At 34.7% G+C, this 10908-nt stretch overlaps 1 protein-coding gene across 1 annotated transcript in view; it reads right to left on the bottom strand.

Annotated features, from left to right (window-relative positions):
* Nucleotides 1–6023, bottom strand: part of LOC112693016 — a 28892-nt gene extending 22869 nt beyond the window's left edge. Inside the window, exon 1 of the mRNA XM_025567884.1 lies at nucleotides 5689–6023. Within this exon, the coding sequence (XP_025423669.1) occupies nucleotides 5689–5970 (282 nt within the window). The 5' untranslated portion in view covers nucleotides 5971–6023. The remainder of the gene's footprint in view (nucleotides 1–5688) is intronic.
* Nucleotides 6024–10908: the final 4885 nt, after the last annotated feature.

The following is a 10908-nucleotide window of genomic DNA, read 5'->3' as shown; positions in this document are numbered from 1 at the left end:
ATCCGTCGTTTATTTTAGCATACGATTCAAAGCTATGTTTATTGAGACGAGATCCATTTCCATTTGAACGTATGCTCGATATATTTTATTCATCGCTAATCTTGCACTTAAATCTGTACAGTCAGTATTAATTATAATCTTAATTTTTCTTTCTCCATTACGCGGTTTAATAAAAACAAGTTTTTGCACAATTATTAACATTTTTTTACATATCCGTTAATCGTAATTTTTGCTGTTACTACCATAATGTCAAAGTCGATTCCTTGCTTACATTTCATCTAATTAAAACCGATTTATATAATCACCAGATGTCAACTGGAACCATTCAACATCATCAGATCGTTTATTTACCAAATGAATAATATCTAAGCGTCCATCAAATTCCAAAAACCGTGATTCTACATTTTATATCGTACCAATTAAAACATGTTTACAAACTATTTTTTCCTTGTTACATAATTAATGATCATTATTTTACTACTTCTCATTTATTATTATTTATGTAATCTGCATATTTCCTTTAAAATTATTATATTTGTACAAATCGAAATTTTATTCTGTACTATTATCTACGATTTAATTGTATATACTAGATTACCGACAAATTAAAAAAAAGTACTTTAACTTGAGAGGCTTAAGAATTGAATTAAAATAATACGTTTAGATAAAGTTTGACGACTTTGATCTGTAGTGTTGTAATCCAGTACCAAAATCTGTACCTTCTACAAGTACACATTTATAATGCAATTCATCTTCTCTGAAATAATTCATGAATATTATCGCCAATAAATATGCGTTAATAATTAATAATACTTAATGTTCATTGATTATATATTTATTGATATAGGTAACATCATGATATGAGTGATTGATAAGTAATGTTGTAAGGTTTTAAGCCATTTGGGCATTAACCGAGAAAATTACTTTATTCATAATTAAATAGGCCCATGAACTAATAATATATATATATACATTATAACAATCGAATAATTTTCATACTCGCTCGTATATACCCCATAATTGATTTTATCGTCATTTGTATTATTCATATGCCATTCAATTTATATAGACGTGACATAGTGTTTACGTTTGCATAGGTTTATTTTATATAGTTCTATATTTTATAAATACACGCAATTGTATTGAATAATTTATTCAAACTTTTTCGGTACGATTACATTGATTGTATTCGATAAATATTTTCAAACATTTTCGTTAGCATACATTTTAAGGGTTCTTACAGCTTTGAGTTCGTAGATTTATTAATTATTAATTGTTTTTTAGTTTTCACTGGTGTTAAGTTCGATTTAAAATTGACAGGATGGTTAAATCATTCGCGTTGTTCTATCTATTATTATGTTTAGTTTTATTGTACGGCAGATTCATTATGTTCAAATAATTTTTTTTTAATTTCATCTAATATCGTGCACGGACACCGACATGGGAAATGTTTAGTTATCTTTCACGCTGTATAATGTTTTTAAATTGATCGTGCGACAAGTATGGAAAATGGAAAAGAAGAAAAATCACGAAAATTATTGTACGCGTCGTCGGTGGAAACGGCGATGGGAAAAAATTACGAGAAAAAAAAAAAAAAAAAAAAAAAGGCAAATTCACCAAAATCGATACACATAACATTGTATAGTCGCGGTGGTAGCCGGTGGGAGGGGCACGAAACGGGTATCGCCAGGGCGGTATCTCTGGGAGTTTAATAGTTGTTCGCTTACGGCGCGCCGGTATCGTTATAATAACATCATCTTTACGTTTTATTATTTAATGTATTGATGCAATAATCGTTTTTGGCGGGCACTACCCTCCCCGAGCGCGCCCTCGCCGTGAACGTGTCTTTCGGCGCACAAAGACCGACGGACGATTTACACGGTACATTCCTGTACACGTGCACGCACATATATATATATATGTATATGTATATTACGTATACTTTTGCGTTTAGATATACGTATACACGCATATAGTCGGGTGCGATACGGTCGATTAAAATGGTGTGGGACGCGAAAACTACGTTTCTTTTTTTTCTCTCTCTCTTCCCTCACCCGTCGTTCACGGCGGGGTGCCGCAACAACCCCATATGTGATATTACACATTCATTGCGCGACAGAGCCGACGACCACTTACACCGCCGTAGACGTGTACGTATCGCGGTGCAATATTCTCCGCGCGAGACGTCCGCGCGACCGTCTTAATAACGACGAACACGTGTTTTCGGCGCGCATAGGTGAAAACCGACGTCGCGCGTTACATATAAATTCGTTCGTACCGTGTACACGTGTCTCCTCTGCGCGTATGTATAATATGTGTGCCGCGTGTTCTCGACGATTCGAAATTATCGACGTGCGAGAGAAAATAATTCATCGGTTCCGTTCGGAAATTATTGCCCCCGTAACACTCCGCCGTGCAATATATACGATCCGGCGGATCGAATTTTATTTTATTATTATTTTTTTTTTTTTTTTATTCTTCTCTCGAAATCCGAATTATTCAGAACCCACCGCGCGCATATCACGTACCGCGCACAACACGTGCACGTAGGAAATAATGTGTGGAAATTATCGCGCAACACATCGCGCGTGGGGGAAAGGAAACGCGGCGGCGGCGGCGGCGGCGACGGGTCGTCGTCAAGTTCGTTCAGCATTGCGACGCGAAATCGATTTACGGACATGCCGAAAATAATAATTACTTGTTTCGAACCAGATTACTTCGCGTGCACGTGGCATATGTTTGTATCACACGAGAAAGTTATGCAATAGGACTCCCTCGGTCCGCTACCGGCCACCAAGTCGTTCGTAAACCCAATAGTACGTACACGTGTATACGTGTGTAACGCATACGCGCATTGTATACACTATCGAGTCAAACGGACGGCGCACCTTTTACTTCGAAACAACTTCATCGCTTTAAAAACGGAAACATTGTTTCCCGAACAGAACACGCCCCGACTAAGAAATTACTTTGATGACTTTTGAATTCATACGTGTGCGCCCCATCCCCACGTGGTACGCGTATGTAGATTTATCACGTGAACAGTGCGTGTATGTAATGCGGGGGTAACGACATCAGAATTTTATTACGTTAAGTGACGTAAATTGACTCTGTCCAAGAATTGCATCGTTATATACCTATAAGTACGTATATTACTTTTTCGTATATATATATATATATATATGTAAGTGTATTTACCCGTGCTACGTGTGGATTTGAGCGCCTAAAGTGGAATTTTTGATACTTAAGTATATGAAACGTGTCTCATGTACAACGCGAGAGTAAGATCGCCACTAGAGAATACAAATTCGTTTTATGTAAATTACGTTTCTTTCTTTTTCTTTTCTTTCGGTACGCGCACCAATTTAGATAATGGTTGTGCATAAACAAATTTTGAGACATTATTACTCTTAAAATGCCGAGTTCTTCGTCAGGTTAGCAAAAATATATACAACTACGTTTTTTTTTTCCGCCGTCAGATTTTGCTTCTCGTGTTTCTCGTGCTGTACAGTAGTGTACACTATATTTATCCGTCGGTATTTTCTTGTAATTCATTTTTATATTCATGGCTATTTTTTCACAAATTTATTGCGGTCGTGCAACGTCCCTTGTACATACACTGCAATACTTCAATACATGTAATACGCATAGGTAAAAGGTATATCGTGTATATAAAAGAAGATCGTTTTATTTCTGTTCTACGCCTGACTTAACTTGCAATGTTTAAAACAAATGACAGTAATAACGTTAATATAATCGTAATTAAAAAATATAACAATATTAGGGAATCCAGAGAATCGTTATGCGAACAAATTCAGAACTTTTTAATGAGTTTTTCCCCTTTAGTCGAGAAGACGCTAATAGGCGCAAATATATTGTTTTTATTTTTATTTTAGCAAAAGTTAGTTGAGTTTTATTACGAAATATTTTAGAAAAAAATGGTAAAAAAACTAATGCGATCATGATTTATTTATATCGTTTTCAGTTATAAAAAAAAAAAAATTATAGCAATATTCTTAAGAAGAAACAAAAAACTGAGTTTTAATTAAAAAAAAAAAAAATTATAATAATTATAACTACCGCATGTAGCTATGATTGACGACATATGAAATTGTTCATTAATTCACTTGGAATACAAATATCGCTAAGCGATTGGACTAGTATGTCATCATACACTTGTAATATGTATAACTAGGGGATAGAGAGAGAGATATATATAGTACATAAATGTGCAGCAGACAAAAAATAAGGTCAGTTATTAACCGGAGAGAACGAGAAAATGACGCGGATCAAAGTTCACGACACGAGGCCTGAACGAGTATTAATACCAATTGGACGTTATACATTTGACCTATACACACGCGTGCACGACGGATTTACAATACACACGATACGACACGCGGCCGGGCGGTCTAGAAGCGAAATCCTTCTTTCTTTCATATAAAAGAAAATCAAACGGACGAAATAAATGAAAAATAAAAAATGCTCGTTGGCATCCGAAAAAAATCATCACGAAAGATAAAATGGGTTCAATAATAATAATTTTATATACACACACAGTTTTTCGAAATGTAAAACAAATGAACGAAATATTGTTACGTCAGTGGTGTTACGAACTCGAATTATCCCATAGGCAACGCGTAGATATCGCAGTATATACAAATGGTAAACGCATAAAACAATACAAAACCACATCACGAACGCCCTGATTTTGAAATGAAACAAATAACTTCCACGTCACCCACCGGTTTTCACGATGCCACTAATTTTAATTTACATAATGTTCAATAGACACGAATGCATAGGTACCTACAATACGAGACGGTAAGACTGTAAGTTATTTATTTACGATTCTAAACTACATTCTCGATGTGTAAAATATTTTAAATATTTAAATGACAAATATTTCCAAGTTACTCGTATTTTGATGGTTTAGCAAATTGTATTCATTCCAGAACGCGCATTAAAAATAATTTATGTAAAAACGTCTCGAGTCACTCAGGTGGTTTTTTTCCGCTTCACACGCAGTATATTATATAAACAGGATGAATTTTTTTTTTAACAGACAACACTCATTATTTTTTATTTTTTAAAAAATTCTTCTTATATAAGTATGAAATCATTTATAAGTAACATTTTTGGCTATTTTTTTTGGCCGTGAATATATTTTTTAGTTATATTTGCGTACGCTAAACGAATGTACTCAATTTCAATTTAATGTTCTGAAATAGAATACTTCGTAAAATGTCCTATGCACAAAATTTAAATTTCAAAAAAAGTAGTTCATTCAATTACAAAAGATTGAGATGAAATAGTCGTATAGTTCTAAAATCTCGTGGGAAAATCTTCTCTGCTTACACGAACGCTCGTTTTTATTATGAATTACTGTTTCGATATTGGATTTTATGTATGATTCTCGGTTTTTTTAAAAATGTTCTGTCCCAGAACATGAAATTACAAAACAAAAGCTACCTTTAATGAAAAAAAAGTTAAAGGGCTTAAATAAGTCTCACGACAAGTTACGCAATAGAATTACTCGAAGTCGTGAAAAAACGGCTTTATCGACAGTATTTAAATCGGATGGGGGCGTAGATCGTTACGAGTAAAAAAGATCAACCCGTACGCGTAGAACATTACAACAATCGTAACAAAACTCGTCGCAGGTCGTACTGCGGTGCGCACACTCACTTGTTGGTCGGCGTGAAACGATCTGCGCGGAGTCCAGCGCGCCGGCGCCCACGGGCGTTCCTTGGTCTCGGGCCACGGCAGTTCCAACAGCGTCACCGGTTGCGCGGCGTCCGCCCGTGGCCAGCACGCGTACGCCCGGTTCCGCCACACGGCCACGTCGGTCAGCCGAGCCGGGACGGACGTGCCGTACAGCCTCGTGATGTTCCACGCGGACACGGTGGCCGCGGAACACCACCAGAGCGCCGCGGCCACGGCCAACGGCAACGCGACAACGGGCTGCATGTTACGGGCGGATAAGGCGGTACGGCACTGTTTCGCGTTGTTGCGAGTACGCGGGCGCGCGATGCACTACCGTGTTAGTTGCAGCGACGAATAATTGTTGTTGTTGTTGTTGTTTTTTTGTGGTTCTTACATTGTTTTTGGAACCGTAATGTACACGCTTTTCTGCTTACGAGGTAGAATTCGCCTTCGGACGTACCGCGCTCCGGCGCATGACGCACATCCCATTATCGTCATGCACATCGAAACGCATGCACGATTATTTAAGCGCGAAAAAATACATCACGCTTAGGTCAGGCGTGTTACCATTATCGTTGGGTAGGAGGTCATGTGACGGGGAGCACCCGCGGAGGGACCGTTTACTTGTGGAGGGAACGGACTAAAAACAAACCCTTGGACTCGCCCGGCGGCGACAAAATCGTCCTGGTTAGCAGGTAGTTACAGGACGCTTATCTTTTAAAGCCTACGTACGAATTGCCCGTAGCCGTGTTAAAAACATTTAAAAAATTACATAGATTTTAATTCTACTAATCCTTGCGAAATTACAAACCGAGTAAATTATGTACACTAACTTTAAACTGTAATGCGATTTTGGACAACGTTATAACATGGCAGTCAGTTGAAAAGAAATCTATCGATATTGCGATGCTCTCGAACACGAGTAGGTACACTAACGTTATTGTTCATATATAACAGTACAAATCCCTATAGTATGTACCGATATGAATCCCAATATTCACCGTGCTGAATGCTGTTGTATGCAATAGCGTGTTTAAGGGAGCTCGCCGAAATTACATTGTGCCGGAGTTCCGAATAGAGTAATACTCGTGTTGTGGAACCACTATGGAAATGGGAAAGGACGATTGTATCAATCGAACTGAACGCCCCTGGTAATCGACTGCACCATGTGGTGCAAACCTAAATTCGCCACTAAAGTGTAATTCAATTTTAAACTAAAAGCTTCTCTTTCACTAACTGTTAGAATAGTTCTCTTCGATAATTAATTGCAGTTAAACATTGAAATTTTTCTATGATAAATTTCACCTGATAAAAGATAGGTGCTTTCTCTGGTGAATGTAAAATTCCATAATATTATATTATAATAAAACTAGTTACGATCGAACTAAATGATTTTGTTTGGTAAAATCGTAGCATAATGATGTTTTATCGATTTCATGAATTTCGTCGCATTAATACGTTATTAATTAAATTAATACATTAAAGTTAACTTGTATGAAAACATGACTATCTTTAACTAGTAATTTCGCATAATAAGAATTGTATTTAAATCATAACTTACTAGAACTACTTAATACTAAAATGTACAAAATATATGCTCTTCGTTTTAATCCATTACCCTACTATTTATTTATTGAATGAGGATAATCCATAACAATCTACCGTAAAATACATTATAAGAAGAGACTGACACCACTGCCGCCGCCGCCAATTAATAACAGCCCATGGCGATTTAGATAATGATCTCCCCTCCTTCTACTTAGGAAAGGGATGAACGTGAGTGAATAGAAGAGGCGGTCGATACACACACATATACCTACACACACACACACACAAACACTACTTTACCCAGAACGACTACTACCATAAATATACACTATGTACCTGCTCCCTCTATAGCCCGCTAAAAAGGGATCCGTCTTATGCTTGCCCACCCACCTAACTTATATATGTATATATATAGTGCCCCCAGTAAGAGTTCCACGAGAGGGTTATTGTAGCGTACACACACACATAGCTATAGTACACGACAACAATACGCGTGGGAGCCGTCCGTCCGACTCCTACAGGATACGGCGGCAGCGGCGGCAAACAATGGCCTTGGCTCTTATGCCGTTTTTGGGAAATCCTTCGGGATAATGCGATACGACCACACTGGCGTACGACATATAAGGAACGCGCGCTCGCCACCGTAGACGAACGTCGGCAAATTTATCGTCAGACTGCGACCGAGAGTTTCGCCGTTGCATCCGCCGCCAAGTCGTTTATATAGTGCACGTCATCGTATAAGCCTTTATCGCGAATAAATTTCACGGCCAAAACTCGGCGGCGAGAAAGTTTTCTCTCCTGCGTTTCTTCGTCCTCTCCGTTTTCTTATTCCATATTTTTTTTTTTTTTATAATTTATTGTGGTATAATACGTTTGTACGTATACAAGACAACGCGGGTGGCCCTATAGATTATACGAACGTAATAGATTTTTAAATAAGACCCAAACTATCGAAAATAAATTATTATCGTTTAGAACTTTTGAAACTCGACGAATATATTATTATGCCACTAACCCTCTCTTTTTCCATTTTGTTTCACCACGGCCGCAGCCAAAGGTTGATAAATATAAAATCATCGTGAGAACAATAAAACGAGTTTATATATATGTATATATCATAATAAATATGAACGCTTCTCTATATATGTATATACTTCGATGCCCATTGTTAAGTTCAGTATGGAAAGTCAATTATTGTTCCCACGAAGAATATAATATTTTTATACGACTCGTATAATATACGAATTAATATGGTTTAGTTATAAACTGGTCGTCGTGGTTAATGCTCAAACTTTGTGCACAACTTTAGTATTTATTATTAAATAAAAGTCCTCGCAAAACATTAGTTATTATACAGTTGATATTCGACTTGATTCTTAAGGGAAACGTTTATACGTAGTATAAACAGGACATAAATTTCAGTCGCATATTGAAAATTATTAACCAACGGTACAATAGCTTTAGGGATCAAAAAATTACCCGCGCGGTAAGCACTATAAACAATAAAGCTAAAGTTTTTAAAACAAAATCGAATAGTTTTATCAGAAGCTTTATAAATCTAGACATTCGGAAACTTTGCAAAATTGTTCTTGTGAAATAATGTTTACTTGATTTTTATTTTCAAAGGATTCTGAAAATGAATTTCCAAAGGTATATTATTATGGATACTAAAATTACGACTGTATGGTATAAATAAAATATATGTATTTACTTATAAATCAAACTCAATCGGGTTCAAGAAAAAACTTTTTTATACGTAATAAAAATATGTATTAGGTTCTTTGACGCGTTTGCTTTTACTTTGATTTTTTTATTGGAGTGTATACTACACTGAATAATTTATGTGTAAAAATAAAATATATAGGCAGGTACTTTACACCACTTTCCAACGTTTCAGTAAAAACTTTAAACGTTCACAGTTGAGTAAATAACTTATGTTTTATTTGACATACCAATATATCAATATTCGAACATGTGCTATATAAACCCTATTTTTTAAATTAATTTAATCAAATGATCTAAATGAGCTTAATGATCATAAAATAAATATCTATGAAATACATTAAACATTCACGGAAATAAGTATTAAACATGATGTATGTACTCGTGTATTCTAGGTCACACCCAGTGGCAGTCAAATTATTTTGTCATGAGGGGAATGTATTTTATTCTTTTAATGAACACTATTCATAAAAATCTGTATTCTTAAACATTAAATTAATTAACAATACATATATTAATACATAATATTAAATCTATTTTTCTGTTTTTTTTTTCCATTTGTCTGCGATTTTATTGAAAACCCCACAATGAACAGCCATAGTGGCTAAGTATTCGTGTAGGTACTAACTAAATTTAGGTTTTGTAACCCTACTGTCTCTTTTTGTGGCAAAGGAACATCTGATTCAGAGGTATCAACATTTAAAACATCTTCTAATTGTTTAACTTTTTTTGAAAAAAATTCAATATGGAGTTATCTTTTCTTTTAGCACTCATAATAAATGTTGTTCATATTATTTGTAGCTAAATGACAAACTATAACAATTATAACGTCTATAACTCGGTGATTTTAACTTTGATACTTTGTGAACATAAGTCAACATTCAAGATAAATCGACTATCTACCTAAATCTATATCGGTATTACTTTATATCTACTTCATATCGATATCTTACTTGTTATCGAATGTTCTCGATTATCGGCGAGGAAATTCCCGTATATTTTGTATAGACAACTGAATAATAATAATAATAGCTTAATTAATAGATATGAGTCTGAATAGTAGGTAATTATAATTATTATAACGTACGCAGTGACACAATGTATACAAATATACTAAATAGTATACTCGTGAAACATAAGGTTTATTGTAAAAATTTACCATAGATAATTATTTACGTTTTTAGAAGAAAAAAATTAAAAAATAAATGGATACCTTATAGGTATCCTTATAGGATATTATAGGTATTAGGTATAATATGCTTGAAATATAAATATTGAAAAAAATGTCATGAGAGATCTATCCCCTTCGCCCGTTTGACCACCACTGATCACACCTAAAACTAAAGTATTGTGTATGATACATAAAACTTTAACACCAAATTCAATGAATGACCGAAAAAGAACAATAGATGCGTTGTTGGAAATACACTTTTGCAAAGAACACTGTACTACATTGAAATTCAAATTGTTCGCTCGAAACGCTTAATTAAAATGGTTAAGACGCATTATGACATTACCTCAATTCAGTCTAAGAGAATATAATAATTATAAATGATAATAACAGAAAGTGCTTTGAAAAATTATTTTTCTTCTATTCCAAATTATTGAAAGATAAATTACAAACAATGGCGAAAAATATAAGTATTATCCTTTTTTGCGAGGAATGAATTAATTGAAAGTACAAATGACTGTAGACAAATATAAAAATTAAATTAAAAACTATATAAAAAAAAAAATAAGATATTTTGTTCGTTTGCATTTCATAACTTTATAAGTCATCACTAAACAAAAATCATTGATTTTAAACTCATATTAGAATATTATGTACCTCAAAAAAATAAAGTGTTTTTTTAAATGCATCTATTAAGGACTTTTTCAGAATTTTTATAATATTTTTTGATTTTTAAAATTTTCGTCTAATAATATTTGTCA

This window comes from Sipha flava, unplaced genomic scaffold, assembly GCF_003268045.1.
Source record: "Sipha flava isolate LNK unplaced genomic scaffold, YSA_version1 80_pilon_pilon, whole genome shotgun sequence".
Classification (NCBI taxonomy): domain Eukaryota; kingdom Metazoa; phylum Arthropoda; class Insecta; order Hemiptera; family Aphididae; genus Sipha; species Sipha flava.
This window is presented reverse-complemented; position numbering and strand designations above follow the sequence as displayed.